The sequence below is a fragment of the Pholis gunnellus genome (genome assembly GCF_910591455.1).
Source record: "Pholis gunnellus genome assembly, chromosome: 14".
Lineage (NCBI taxonomy): Eukaryota > Metazoa > Chordata > Actinopteri > Perciformes > Pholidae > Pholis > Pholis gunnellus.
Window position 1 is genome coordinate 1,158,904 of NC_136541.1, and position 13,633 is coordinate 1,172,536.

General features: G+C 46.9%; 3 protein-coding genes across 3 annotated transcripts; all 3 read right to left on the minus strand.

Annotated features, from left to right (window-relative positions):
* Positions 1 to 564: 564 nt before the first annotated feature.
* LOC306705735 (uncharacterized protein) lies at positions 565 to 4,651 on the minus strand. The gene is made up of 4 exons (XM_079172564.1): positions 4,166 to 4,651; positions 3,618 to 3,718; positions 3,442 to 3,529; positions 565 to 2,883 (listed from the first exon to the last, which is right to left on the minus strand). The coding sequence occupies exons 1-4, from the start codon at positions 4,509 to 4,511 to the stop codon at positions 1,976 to 1,978; spliced, it is 1,443 nt and encodes a 480-aa protein (XP_079028690.1). The 5' UTR covers positions 4,512 to 4,651; the 3' UTR covers positions 565 to 1,975.
* Positions 4,652 to 5,740: 1,089 nt separating this feature from the next.
* Positions 5,741 to 8,831, minus strand: LOC306705913 (uncharacterized protein). Its single transcript, XM_079172789.1, has 3 exons — positions 8,325 to 8,831; positions 7,074 to 7,134; positions 5,741 to 6,945 (listed from the first exon to the last, which is right to left on the minus strand). Exons 1-3 carry the CDS (start codon positions 8,679 to 8,681, stop codon positions 6,083 to 6,085), a joined length of 1,281 nt encoding a protein of 426 aa, XP_079028915.1. The 5' UTR covers positions 8,682 to 8,831; the 3' UTR covers positions 5,741 to 6,082.
* Positions 8,832 to 10,060: 1,229 nt separating this feature from the next.
* LOC306706527 (uncharacterized protein) lies at positions 10,061 to 13,404 on the minus strand (the record flags this gene model as incomplete). The annotated part of the gene is made up of 4 exons (XM_079173651.1): positions 10,061 to 11,096; positions 11,750 to 11,867; positions 12,724 to 12,830; positions 13,131 to 13,404. 4 exons carry the CDS (start codon positions 13,402 to 13,404, stop codon positions 10,309 to 10,311), a joined length of 1,287 nt encoding a protein of 428 aa, XP_079029777.1. The 3' UTR covers positions 10,061 to 10,308.
* Between the last annotated feature and the right edge of the window lie 229 nt (positions 13,405 to 13,633).

Sequence of the window (13,633 nt, forward strand, 5' to 3'; positions counted from 1 at the left end):
ACAACAATGACGAGTCTACACCTGTGGGAGGCAGCAAGGCGCTAGACCTCTGTCTAGTCTGCCGTAAATAAGAAGAAGAAGAAGAAGAAGCCGGAAGTGGAGCTACCCTCCTCCACAGACACTCCTGCTTCCCAAACTGCCTGAAACTGCTCGTTTGAATTCGTGCTCTCACTTCCGTAAAGTAGTGACGTCACTAAGTCTGGAGGTTTATTCAGAGTCCAGCTGGTTTACTGCAGCTGCGTGAACACAACATAAACCATTTCACTGTGATTTAACGAGAATAAACAGATCAAATGATGCTGAAATAACTGCATAATGATGCAGGTTTGTAAAAAGTCTTAATTCATGTTTTGTTAGTTAGATGTTTACTCAGATTTCATTGAACGTATTAACATCTTACTCTTCTTCTGTTGTGGATGTTCTGCAGCGTTTACGGCTCGAGGACACGATAGTGAATTCATTTTTTTATTCATTATTTTGATCATACTTTTTTTATGTGTAAACAGATTTCCATTGTTCCTGTAAAATGAATAAATACATTTATCAAAAGATTAAAATGGTGACGATTAAAAAACACAGTTCAGATGAAGATGCTTTTTATTACAAAATGACGACACAAAAACCCGCCAATGACTGAATGTGAACGTGAAGATGACGTGTTTCCTCTCAACGTGTAACCACCGGAGAGACCGGCTGCTGCTGATGGGACTGATATCAGACCTGCAGAGAACGGGTCTGCGGGTCTTAACGCCGATCTAAGACTCCGCCCACTGACGTGGAGGACAGGAAGTCGTCAGTTAAAAACACCTGGAACAGCTGATGAGGTGAGCGCACGTTCTCAGCACGCAAAGCAAAACCAAAGTGTGTGTGAGTTACACGCGAAGCTCAAACTGAAATATCAAACTTTAAACTGTTACTGCTTTCACGAGGCAGCTTCTGAGGCAACGGAGGTGAACTTACAGTTATTAAAAAAGGACAGAATGATGTCACGAGGCAGAAAAGAAGTCACATGACAAACTGTTAGCAAAGAGGAAGTGGAGGAGGATGAGACAACTGTCCTCTGGACAGACTCCACCACCTCTCCTACACAGGACCTTAGAGGTGTACCGCCGCCTCCTGTGGTGGTTTTGTGTCTCTTTGTACTCATTTTATCATTCTTTTGAGTCATTTGGAGTCTCTTCCTGGTAGGTTTCTGTCTGAGGGCCAGAGGGGCCCAAAACCTAAACACCGCTGGTTTGTTTCCCCTCGAACAGATTTAGAAAAACAAGCTCCTGCTGCAGGTGATGAACAAGTTGCATCACGTCTTCATGGCTGAATTCAGCTGTTTCCTCACCAACACGCTGTGTGTGTGTGTGTGTGTGTGTGTGTGTGTGTGTGTGTGTGTGATTGTAGCTCAAACAACTGGAACAGTTGGTCAATCATTTCAATTATGAAGTTTTATATTTGTAATAATTTACTAATTTATCACAAGTGAGAAAGTGTTCAGACTGATCGGACAGAACCAGATGTCGTCTCAGCTGTGTGTCTCACTGATGATCAGTGTGTTGTGTTGTGTTGTGTTGTGTTGTGTTGTGTTGTACCCTTCAGGCTCCCGTTAAGTCCAGACAACACAGCCCACCGCCTCAGTATTTGCCCCGACCGGTACTACCAGCGTATGCAACATCAACTAAATGAATAAAGCTCTTAAACACTTTGGTTGATATTGTACTTTAGTGACACATTTACACGCAAATGTGGAAACGATCAAATCTTTAAAAGATTAAAAACAGCCGACATGGCAGTCGATGGCCCAAAGGTGAGGTGACAAACAGTGAAGTGTTGTTTCAGAGGAAACTCCTCGTACTCTGATGTTTTTATCGTCGGCATCGATGGCAAACCAACGTGATCAATGAAGGTTAGATTTGCTCCCCTTCTCGTCTTTTGTGCCGATCCGATCTGACTCTGAACCGCAAGTTCTACGATCCCATAATCCTCGTCACTGAAACGTCGGCGCGAAGCGTTTCTCCCCGGCGTGCACAGTGACGTGGCGCCGCAGGTGGCCGCCGGAGATGAAGGTTTTGCCGCAGTAGGCGCACCTGAACTGTTTGCAGTCCGTGTGGACCGTCATGTGGACCTTCAGGGACCCCGACTGGGCGAAGCGCTTCCCGCAGTGGACGCAGCCGTAGCGCTTCTCGCCGGTGTGGACGCTCTGGTGGCGCTTCAGGTTGCTGGAGTCGGAGAAGCGTTTTCCGCAGAGCGAGCAGACGAACGGCTTCTCGCCCGTGTGGACCCTCATGTGGGTCTTCAGGTTCTTCAGGCAGGCCAGAGTCTTACCGCAGAAGGTGCAGCTGAACGTCTTCCCGCCGCCGCCGTCGTCGTCCTGAGGTCTCCACCTGTCCCTTCTCACGAAGGCATGGAGTCTCTCTGGCATCTCCTTCCTCGCAGGATGCCGAGGTTTCTCCGCGGGTGGCGGCGGCGGCGGCGCCCTCTGCTGGTTGCCGTGTAGATCTGCAGGCTGCTGGTGCTCCGCCGCAGATAGACTCACCACCTCGCTGACGGTGAAGGTGAAGTCGTCGCCGACGCCGCTGACCGCGTCGGACGCAGCGCAGACGCTCGCACCGGTGTCCAACGCGTAGGAGCATCCGGGATCCTCACTCAAAGGATTCTGGGTACTGAGGGCGGCGTGTTGGAGCTGCGGCTCGTACATCAGGCAGTCGTAGCTGCTGGTTTCTGACCTCTGGCCGGCGCTGAGGGTTGTTTGGACGGACATGGAGGCGGAGCCGACTTCCCCGCTCGTCCAGGACCGAGACGAACCGCCGCCTTCGTCCGCTACTTCCTGTTTGGTCAGCGGGGGCGGGGCTTCTGTCTCCGGTGCGTGTCCGTCAACGACGCGGCAAAACTCTTCTGCAGAGAAAGAAAAGCAGAACGTCACCTTTTTACAGCCACATCACACGTTGGTTTGTGGACGTTTTGAAGCTCCGAGTTCAGTATTTGCGATTTTGGTCGTCGCCATCTTGTTTTTTTGCAACCAGTGAACAGGAAGTGACCATATCTGGACTGAAGAAGAGTGACATAGAGACGCCGTATAGCATCCCCTGCTTTATGGTCTGTTTGACTCTAAATGGACCATCATGTACTAAATGAACATCATGCTGTATTGAAGAAGACTTGAAACTAGAGATTGAGACCATAAACTCATGTTTACAATGTTTACTGAGGTAATAAATCAAGAGAGAAGTAGAGTCATTTTCTCATAGACTTCTATACAACCAGAGGAGTCGCCCCCTGGTGGACACTAGAGAGAATGCAGCTTTAGCTCTGATTTCACTTTTCAGAAGTTTCCCTCTTGGGTAAGCATGAATCACGCTTCAGCCGTCTCCATGTTGAGAGCTGTGTGGAGACAATCCCGGCTGTGTGGGGTGTAGCTGCTGAATAGTGTTGAATTACTGAAACTGTACTTACTCTCCTGCTCAGGTTGGGACCAGGACTCCTCGTCGTCCTCCACCTTGATCACCGCGGCCGTCACTGTGGTCGACTCGGCTGCAGCGAGCTGCAATCGGAGCAGAGAGAGAGAATAAAGAACGGAGAGAGGGAGGAGAAGAAGCAACAACGTCTTACGTTCTCTGAGCTCTGCTCACCGTCCCCGGTGGGGCATCTTGTCCAGAGTCTGAAGACGGGTCTGGGTCTCTGCTCCGGATCTGGGTCTCCTGGTGGGACACTCTGGAGCGCACCGCCTCGCCTGGAGGAGGTGAGTCATGAGGACACTTTTAAAGTTATGGATCCAATACTGAGTATTTGTCTTCTGATGAAGCACAGCGTTTTATCTTTATGCTTCATTAATTCATAATTCAAAAGGGGCTTTATTTCAAGAACAATGTTTCCAAAAGCATCAAAACACAACAGTAATATAAATACCAACACAATAGGATTTACATATTAAATCACTATATGTAGCTTTGTTGACATGCAAGTAAAAAAAAACTGTTACCAAAGCATACAAATAAAAAATACACTTAATTAATAATATTGTGTATTTTTTATATATATATATAAAATATATATATATATATATCTATAAAGAAATAAAAAAAAAAAAATATATATATATATGTCTATTTTTTAATCAAGCTCTTTGAATGGCACTTCCTCCATCGCTGCTTATTTACGTCAGTTTTTAACGCTTTACCTCTCGGTGTTCCGCTTCTCCTTGGCCCGTTGCCCGGGTGATGAGCAGGCAGCTGAGCTCGAGCTCGGCCGCTCGCAAGCAGCAGCGCGTTTCCGCCTCCTCCGCTTCCGGCGGCAGCGGCAGCAGCGGTGACCGCGGCTCGCAGGGCGGTCGCCCGTGCGGCTCTGAGCTCCGTGAGCCGCAGCTTCCTCCGCAGCACCTCGTTCTCTTTGCGGCTCCGCGAGATCTCGAGCTGCAGCACCGAGTATGCGCTGTCCACGAGCTCGCAGATCTCCGCCACCGCCGTGTTGGCCAGCACCTCCATGATGGAGGCGAGCTGCTCGTGGAAGGTAGCGGCCGGAGACATGTTTATAATAAATGAAATAAAATAAAATCCACCTGTTGACAAACAAGGACGGCCCCGGTCACCGTGGCCCAAACGACAGAAACGCACGTGCGGCCCCGCTCCGTTTGTCTGGTGTCGATCTCTCTCACCTGATGTAAACAGTACCGACACAAACCAGGAAGTGATGCGGGGGCACGAACGACGACACGACCCACACTGCGCATGTGCGAAGTGTCATCTTACAAATATTCCAGTATGACAAATAAAGCATGTGAACGTTCACCCTCAGGTCCTTAATTTAGAGCATGTAGATTTAAGATTAGACTTTATAAGAGTAGATCAAATACTTTATTGACTGATTGTATTTAGACTTAAGTAACTTATTATTGTTATTAACTGTTTAATCTACTGGTCTCTAAAGTGTTCATAATGTTTAGTTTTTTCCAACCATCAGTCCAAAACCCACACGTTTAGCTACCGCTAAAAACTACAAAAACCCACAAATCCTCTCATTAGGAGCTGGGACCAGAGTGTGTTTGCTTAATGACTACTATTCTAAATCATTAGAAAGTCACGTTGCTACTTATTGTAGCTGCTTTACACCCTTTTTTAGTTGCTTAGTTTCTCTTTTTGTCACTTTACATCCTTTTGCAGCCACTTTGCGTCTCCCAGTAGTCAGCTGGCATCTCCTTGTAGTTAGTTTGTCTGTTTGTAGTCACTTTGTGTCTCTATGTAGTTGTGTTGAGTCTCTTTTGTGGCCATTTAATTTAGTCTGTGATTGATTTTCCAACAACACTTGTTAGACACCTCAAACAGAGGCCCCTCTAAACCGTTGGGCCCCTGAGCCCCTTAAGTCTGTTCAGTACTACATCCAAGGCCTGACCTCTGACCTTAATCCAAACGGACCCAGTTGGACGTGGTGTCTGCACTCAGCCGGCTAAAGTATTTAAACTGGTTGACGTATGGCGGACCCACCTCATTAGTATGCGCGTGCGATGCTCCCTGTTCTGACCGTGTGACCATTCGTGTTTCATCATTTCAAACAATGAGCATCAAACCGTATGATCAGAGAGGAAGCGTTGTTTAAAAGATGCACACAGATACATAACTATATCTTTAGACTGATGCTGAGTTAACGAGAAAATACCATTTACTGCTACAGCTGATCTTTATCCTTAAAACTTTGGGATTAAATAACCATAAACACATGTTACAATCTGTTGTTTTACAAGAAATAACGGATACAAAAACAGTTTCACGATTAGTTTTATTAACCAAGAAAGACGCGTGACTCGTACAGTGTTTGTGCTTTTTACACTGAAGACGTATCAACAGCAGAGACGGAGCTCAAGAGAATGTTTTGATTCCAGAATCAGGAAACCTGTCGTTGGATAAATTAGATTCCATTTTTGATTTTTAAGAATTGTGACGTCCTTAAATGTTCTGTTCTGTTCACAGCAAGTCATCAAATGTCAGAAGCTAAAAGAATCATGTTTGGATTTTTTAAATGTCTGATTAAAAACTGATGAATACGCAGAACACACTTTAAATATCTCTATAAATATGTTAAAACCTTTTTATTTACAGAGCGTTCAGTCGCTCAGGACGGTGTCGTGACACTTCTTCATGTGTAGCTTGAGGCTGTATTTGACGATGAAGCTCCTGGAGCACAGCGTGCAGCCGTACGGCCGCTCCCCGGAGTGGACGCTCAGGTGCGACTTCAGGTGAGCCGACTGCGTGAACTTCTTGCCGCACTGGCTGCAGCAGAACGGCCTCTCGCCCGTGTGGATGCGCATGTGCACCTCCAGGTTCTGGGTGGTGGCATACGTCTTGGCGCACACGGCGCACACGAAGCGCCGCCCCCGGGCGCCCGGCTGCCCGTCGCCGTAGTGGCCAAAGTTCATCACGTCGTCGTCGTACTCGAACGCGGAGCCGCTGCTCTCCGACAGCTGGCAGTCCGTGGAGATGGAGCCCGTGACGCTGACCATCTTGAGCCCGAAGGCGTCGCCGTCCAGGTTCTCGCTTTGGTGAAACTGAGAAAAGGTCACGTGGCCTTTCGACTGTTTGGTCCACGTGAGGCTGAGGTCCAGCTCTCTGTTTGTGGGGGACTCGGTCAGAGAGTTGTTACCGAAATACGTCTGTCTGTTGGAGCTCGGGGGGACCAGCGAGCAGTCCTGGTGGACCAGCTGGACGTCCGGGTCCACGTGTGAGGAGTAGGAACACACCGACTCGCCGGCCTCCATGTCGTCGTAGTCGCCGCCGCCGAGCTGTCCGGAGAAGCCCGGCTCGCTGCGAGGAGAGTCCAGACTGTAGACGGTCACGGTCTTCTTCTCGGCGAGCGGCTCGGAGGACGACTTCCTGTCGGCCTCTTCTCCTCCCGGCCAGCGTCTCTTGGTGCTCCGGCCGCCGGGCGGCGACGTGACGCTCTCTCTGGCTGCAGCCGCCGGTTTATTATCTGGAAGAAAAGAAGAAACGCTGAAAAATCTACTTCCTGCAAGACCAGTTCAAGTCTGTAATATTTGGGATGAACAGATGTGCATCGCAGCAATGAACCCGTCCAGCAACGCGTCGACAAACACTCACCTTCCTCAAAGGTGTCGTTGCTGTCGGAGTCTTCGTCTTTGATCAACACCACGTCTGGAAGCTGGAAACGATGTAACGAGACTTTATGAGCAACAATACTCACGTTCGATTAATCATAATCTTCAGTTAATTAACTACAAATAACAAATAACGCAGGAAATATGGATAACATGCAAACTCATCACGATAAAATGTCCCTTGAGACGTGATTAGCAAGTTAAATTAAGGTTTAATTAAAAAGACATCAGGGACGGTTATAACACTGGATTATATTCTAAGATCGAGCTCCAGCCTCTGAGATGAATTTAAAACATCTGCACCTTTGTCTGGAAACTTGAGAGCTGTTGTTGTTGTTGTTGTTGTTGTTGTTTTAATCTCAAAATCTCACTTTAATTATCAAAAAAGAACAAAAGACCTTTAGGTTTCTCAAGATAACATCAGGAATCTCTGACCTTCAGCTCAAGATAACGAGATCAGGGAATAATGACACGATATGAAGTGACTTCATTCTACTTTAAAAATAAATCTGAAATATTATCAAGACAGAAGTTAAATGTACGGTGGCCATCGAGTTTTTCCATCTTGAGGAAAATCTGTAAATTGTATTAATGAGGGAACAATGTCTGCATTCACTTGTTTACATATTAACTTGATCTTGTTGATGATCCTAAGTGGTATATTTAATATTATTTTTATTTTTCCTCCAGACATTCAGCTGAGAGACGAAACGATCAATCGATTGAATGATCAAAAGAAAAGTAATTAGCAACTATTTTGATCATTTATTAATCATGTTTATGCTCCAGTCAAACGGCTTGCTGCTCTTTGTCTTACGTGATTGTAAATATTATATTTTGGGTTTCATTTATGTGATAGGCTTTTCTTTTTTTTTACCATTTACCACTTTATTGTAAAGTTTTATAACAACTTGGTCACTAAAAATAACTTCCACTAAAAATAATCAAACTTTCGCAATTCAATATTTTTGAGAAAGCTTTTCATTATTTTGTGATAAGTCATTATTTTTAAATATCAAATCATTATTTTGAGATAAGTCATTATTTTGAAAAACCAAGTCATTATTTTGAAAAGCTGACCGGGTCTGTTATTTCTACAGGAGGCTTTATCCAGTTTTTATCTTATTGTTTTTCTTTAACTGTCAGAAATGAACTTGCACATTTAGTGGACTTCTGGTTAAAGTAATTAATAAGAGATGTTAACGAAGGTAAAGATAAACGATGTCTACGTTACCTCCTCCCGCACCACCACCACGACTCCTCCGGTAGAATCAGCGGTGTCTCCTCCGTCACCGTCCCGGTGCTGCTGCGGTGTTTCCGCCCGCTGTTGTTCGCCCTCCGCGACCGGTCCGAGCTCCGGTTCCACCGCCGCCTTTACCCCGCCGAGGCTCCCCCGGACCACGATGGACTCGATGAGGTGCAGCTTCTTCCTCAGATCCTCGTTCTCCTTGTGGCTCCGGCTGATCTCCATCTGCAGCACCGCGTAGCCTTCGTCCAGCACCTCGCAGATCTCCGCCACCGCCGCCTTGGTCAGGGCGCCCATGATGATGGAGAGCTGCTCGTGAAGAGCTCTGCTGCTTAGGACGGCCATGACAACCGGGACCCCTCTTAACGGGCAACACGGAGCTCCGAGGAGGCTCTGGAATGACGTCGGTACCGGAGCCGCCGACTATAAACCCGTTAAGATGTTAAAGTTCTGCTCCCGTCGCTCGTTACAAAGACGACCAACGTTTTTTTCTTCTTTTTTTTTTTTTTTACAACTTCCTTCTCACTCGCACTTCCGGTATAACACTTCCGACTTCAGAATAAGAGCTTGTTGTTATTGTTGTGACCAACATGAGTCGGGATGTTTTTGGGTTCTTTAAAGCTGTTGTCAGAGCAACAACAAACAAACACACCCAGTGTTTATTTAATCTATTCTCTCGTGTGTCTGATTGATGCCTATCGGCTCTAATACCGGATCTATTTAGGAAGATATTGATAATCTAATACCAAAGAAATCAAGAAATTCAAGCAAAATAACTTGATTTGAGTGAAGCCTTTGTATATTTGAAGGTGTGTGTTTGTGTTGTAAGTCCTTTGTGTACTCGGTGTTTTTCTGCTGAATGAACAGTGAACAGCTGTTTCTGTTCTCAGTGTGTGAGTGTATTTGTTAGTGGGACCAGTCGGCTGGTGTTTCTCTGAGCTTCTATTGTGTGAAAGGCCTTCGTCTGTGATTCTCTTGTTTAGTGACACACAGGACGCACACAGACTCACACAGGACGCACAGCCTCAGTGAGCTGATGAATAGTACTGGATGTTTTAGGCCCATTCCAGTACTTAGATTTCAGGTTTTCTTTTATAATTCACACAGAAAATATTCATACTTTTTAAACTATTTTTTTTTTTTTTTTATCAGTTTCTTGTAAATGTATGTAATCAGTGTAGCATTAAAGCATGGTGGCATTAGCATGCTAGCTAGATAACTAGCATACATGGCGGAATTAGCAAACTAGCTAGCAAACCAACGGTACACTAGCTAGCTTGCTAACTCCACTCGCTACGCTTCATAACGTTAAAACTCTACTGCTCGTTTTAGTCGCAGTAAGTCTGCTGAGTTGATACAGACGTTAGCCCGCTACAGCGGTCGCAATGGCAACGGTGCAAATAAAAAAATGGCCGCTACTCTGACCATCATGCTACGTTGATTTGAATGTGAATGTTCGACTAATAAAGACAAAAAGTCCCAGAAATATCAAAAAAAGTCAAAGATTCAGTTTACAAAGATAGAAAAATAGCAATTCTTCATATTTGAGAAGATGAAACGAGTCACGCACACACACACACACACACGCGCGCGCGCGAATGACGCAAACTGTTCATCCAACATCGCACGCTTTTAATTCCAGATTTACAACCAACCAAATAAAACCTTCACACGCTTCTTACAGGCGGTCGGTTCTCTACAGGAACTCTGTGCCGTCGCTCTGTTTGAGGTAAGAGTTAGAATCTGCGTCACGTGGTCGTCCTGTTGAGCGTCGTCTCAGGTTTCTACCAAAGTTCAGACGGTTACAACAGTCACAGCTATTTGAGTTCTTTAAAAGGCCTTCCACATAAAAAAAGATCTATTTAAAGGATTAGTTCAGTAACAGCAGTGAGGCTCTGGTCTGTCAGAGTGGATTCTTTACAGTACCATATATATATATATATATATATATATATATAAATATAACAGCGGGTCACACCACAGTGTTGGGCCCTGCCGTGTGGTGCTTCTGCTGATGGATCCTCAGGTTCTGCTTCCCGGCGAACCTCTTCCCGCAGTGCTGGCAGGCGAACGGCCGCTCCCCGGTGTGGACGCTCTGGTGCGTCTTCAGGTGTCCCGACTGCGTGAAGCGCTTGCCGCACTGGGCGCAGCTGTACGGCCGCTCGCCCGTGTGAACGCGCACGTGCGTCTCCAGGCTGCGGGACGACGTGAAGCACTTCCCGCAGTAGCTGCAGATGAAGCGCCTGCCGTCCCTGCAGAACCGGTTCAGCTCCAGCGGGTCCAGCTGGGAGACGCCGAGGCCAAACGCCGCGGGGAAACCGGCGACGTTCAGGTCCGACACATTGTCCGGCAGCGTGGACCGGTGGTGGATGGGCGCCATGCCCAGCGGGCCCTGATTGGTCCACGAGGAGCACAGATCCAGGTCTGTGTCGTAGGGGAGGGAGCTGATCAGGGTTGCGCCCCGTTTGAGCTCTGAGGCGGGGCTTCCCCTGGACCCAGACAGGAAGGGCCTCCTCGTCCGGACCGCAGACGGAGTCTCGCAGTCCGACTCCGAGGCCAGGTCGAACGCCACGTCTGAGGAGAGGCTCTCGGCGGCGCCCGCGGGGCCCGGAGACCCCGGTGCACTGTGGGTCCCCCGGTGCTCCGACGGCCCGTCGCTGTTCTGGTCCCACAGCCTCAGGGTGGCGGCTGCGGAGTGGACCGTCATCCCAGAGGGCCCTTCTTCACTGTCGTCGCTGTCCGACAGCTGCACCTCTGTTCCTTCAGACACACAAACAAACAAACACAAACACAGTGAGACAAACACTCTGTTTTCACATAGAAACCACAGACTGTCGATAAGAAGTGGACGCAGTCGTCGTGACGTCGCTCATTGGTTTGTACATTTCAAATTGAAGCCTCAAGTGGCAATTTGGCCGTCGCCATCTTGGTTTTTTGCAACCACTGAACAGGAAGTGACCATATCTGGACTGAGGAGGAGCGACGTAGAGACGCCCTAAAGCATCCCCTGCTTTATGGTCTGTTTGACTCTAAATGGACCATCATTTACTAAATGAACATCATGCTGTATTGAAGAAGACTTGAAACTAGAGATTGAGACCATAAACTCATGTTTACAATGTTTACTGAGGTAATAAATCAAGAGAGAAGTAGAGTCATTTTCTCATAGACTTCTATACAACCAGAGGAGTCGCCCCCTGGTGGACACTAGTTGGTATTGCAACTGCGGTGCATGAAATTTCATATAAAAGATCAAAGACTTGAAATAAAACAGAAGTAAAGTGACCGTAGCTTCCACTGAGATGACGGTGAACAACCTTCAAAGAGAGGACGCTGTGGTGAATAAAGACGTTATCTTCACATCGTAGCCGGTTCATAAATAAACGTTCACTTTACAGTCGCTCCTCTCTCACCGTCCTCGTTGAGCAGCAGCTCCTCCTCGTCCTCCTCGTTCACCTCCTCTTTCTCCGACTCCTCCTTTATCAGAACTACATCCTGGTCCTTCAGCTCCTCTGCTGCTGCTGAAGAGTCCTGAAGGTAGAGAAGAACGTAATCATCAACCTCTGATAGACTTCAATGATTACAGACGTTACACCTCGACGTCACGTAAAGAGTAACATTCATTCACCAAACTCCAGCAGAAAGCTTCACGCTGACTAAAGGCTGCGGTGATGCTTTCAAACCAGCAGAAATAACACAAGAAATGTCCCGTTAATCCATAAAAACAGTTCCAGGTCATACAGACGAATATCTTATTTATATCATCGTAGTTTTATTGACAGTCAGCTGAAAATAAACACTGAACTCTTTTATACGTTCGTTCACCAAAAGCTAATTACTGTTGACCTTCCCTCAAACAACCAACTCAACAATTATTAAACAAAAGAACCAACTCTCTCTCTTTGTAGTCATACTGTGTCTCTTTGTAGTCATACTGTGTCTCTTTGTAGTCATACTGTGTCTCTTTGAGTCTCTTTGTAGTCATACTGTGTCTCTTTGTAGTCATACTGTGTCTCTTTGTAGTCATACTGTGTCTCTTTGAGTCTCTTTGTAGTCATACTGTGTCTCTTTGTAGTCATACTGTGTCTCTTTGCAGTTGTTTTGTGTTTCTTTGAGGTCAATGTGTGTCTTTGTGGTTGTTTTGCCCCTTCTGTTGTTGTACGCTGCTTTGCATCTCTTTGTAGTTGCGTTGTACTCTCTGTAGTCTCTTTGTGTTCATCTTTGAGTCTCTTCCTCGCTGGTTCGGGTCTGTTTGAGTGACCTCTTGTAGGTGTTGGTCAGGGGGGTCTCTGACCCTTTGGCCCCTGAGCCTGGTGGTCTCGTTCGGCGGCCCTTCCTCACACAGAGAGAACGTGTTGAAGCAGACGAGGTGTTTGAGAGAACCAACCTGTGAGGTCGAGGTCGGCTCAGTCGTGACCTCTGACACGGGGACTCGTCCACTTCTTCTGAGATTTACTTTCATCTGTTTGGGCCCCGCTGCTGCTGAGGAACGCTCTGCATGAGAAACAACATTAATATTGATTTATTTCATGTTGGATGAAGAAGAGTACTTACTGCTGTGTATAAGTACACATGTTACTTATGATACAGTAATTGTACACATACTGTACTGTGTGTGAGCAATGTGACGCTTATTGATACGAGTTTATCTTCTATGAACTTGGTTCAGTGAAGTAACAATTTAAGAATAGTTCGTTTAAAACGGTGGTGCGTTCACTGACAGGTCTGTGTGTCACCGAAATGTAAATGCCGGACACACTTGAGTGTTTGTGGGGTAAACAAACTAAAACCCACCGGGAGTGAAGTCCACACAGCTCCCCCCGTCCTCCAGCCCTCCGTAGCCCAACCTCCCGACGGTCCTCCGGCGGTGCTCCCGGTGGTCGACGAGGCTCTCCATCAGCCCCAGCTTCCTCCTCAGGTCCTGGTTCTCCTTGTGGCTCCGGCTGATCTCGAGCCTCAACACCGCGTAGCCTTCGTCCACCAGCTCGCAGATCTCCGACACCGCGGCGCCGGTCAGCGCCTCCATGATGGACGTTAACTGACAGTGGAGCGCCTTGTAGACCGTCATCTTCTTCTGTCTCCTCTAAAAGTGGGTTAACGGAACAACTTCCGCAATGCCACCTTCAAAACAAAAGCTTCAGAGAGGATCGCCGGGGTGCTGCCTTCGAGTGCGCTTCGTAAACTATATATTCGATTTCTATGTTAAACCATATTTATTTTACTATTTTATGTTACTCTGTTGTTTGTTTGGTTAAATCTTTGCACTACTGTTTAGTTAGATTTAATATTATTCTATT

Excerpts from the sequence above, each read along its gene's own strand:
- LOC306705735 (XM_079172564.1), bottom strand. The coding sequence starts at position 4,511 with ATGTCTCCGGCCGCTACCTTCCACGAGCAGCTCGCCTCCATCATGGAG. Across the intron at positions 3,719-4,165 it reads GAGAAGCGGAACACCGAGAG|GCGAGGCGGTGCGCTCCAGA; the intron begins GTAAAGCGTTAA and ends CACCTCCTCCAG. Across the intron at positions 3,530-3,617 it reads AAGATGCCCCACCGGGGACG|CTCGCTGCAGCCGAGTCGAC; the intron begins GTGAGCAGAGCT and ends CTCCGATTGCAG.
- LOC306705913 (XM_079172789.1), bottom strand. The coding sequence starts at position 8,681 with ATGGCCGTCCTAAGCAGCAGAGCTCTTCACGAGCAGCTCTCCATCATC. Across the intron at positions 7,135-8,324 it reads TGGTGGTGGTGCGGGAGGAG|CTTCCAGACGTGGTGTTGAT; the intron begins GTAACGTAGACA and ends CATCGTTTCCAG. Across the intron at positions 6,946-7,073 it reads CAACGACACCTTTGAGGAAG|ATAATAAACCGGCGGCTGCA; the intron begins GTGAGTGTTTGT and ends CTTTTCTTCCAG.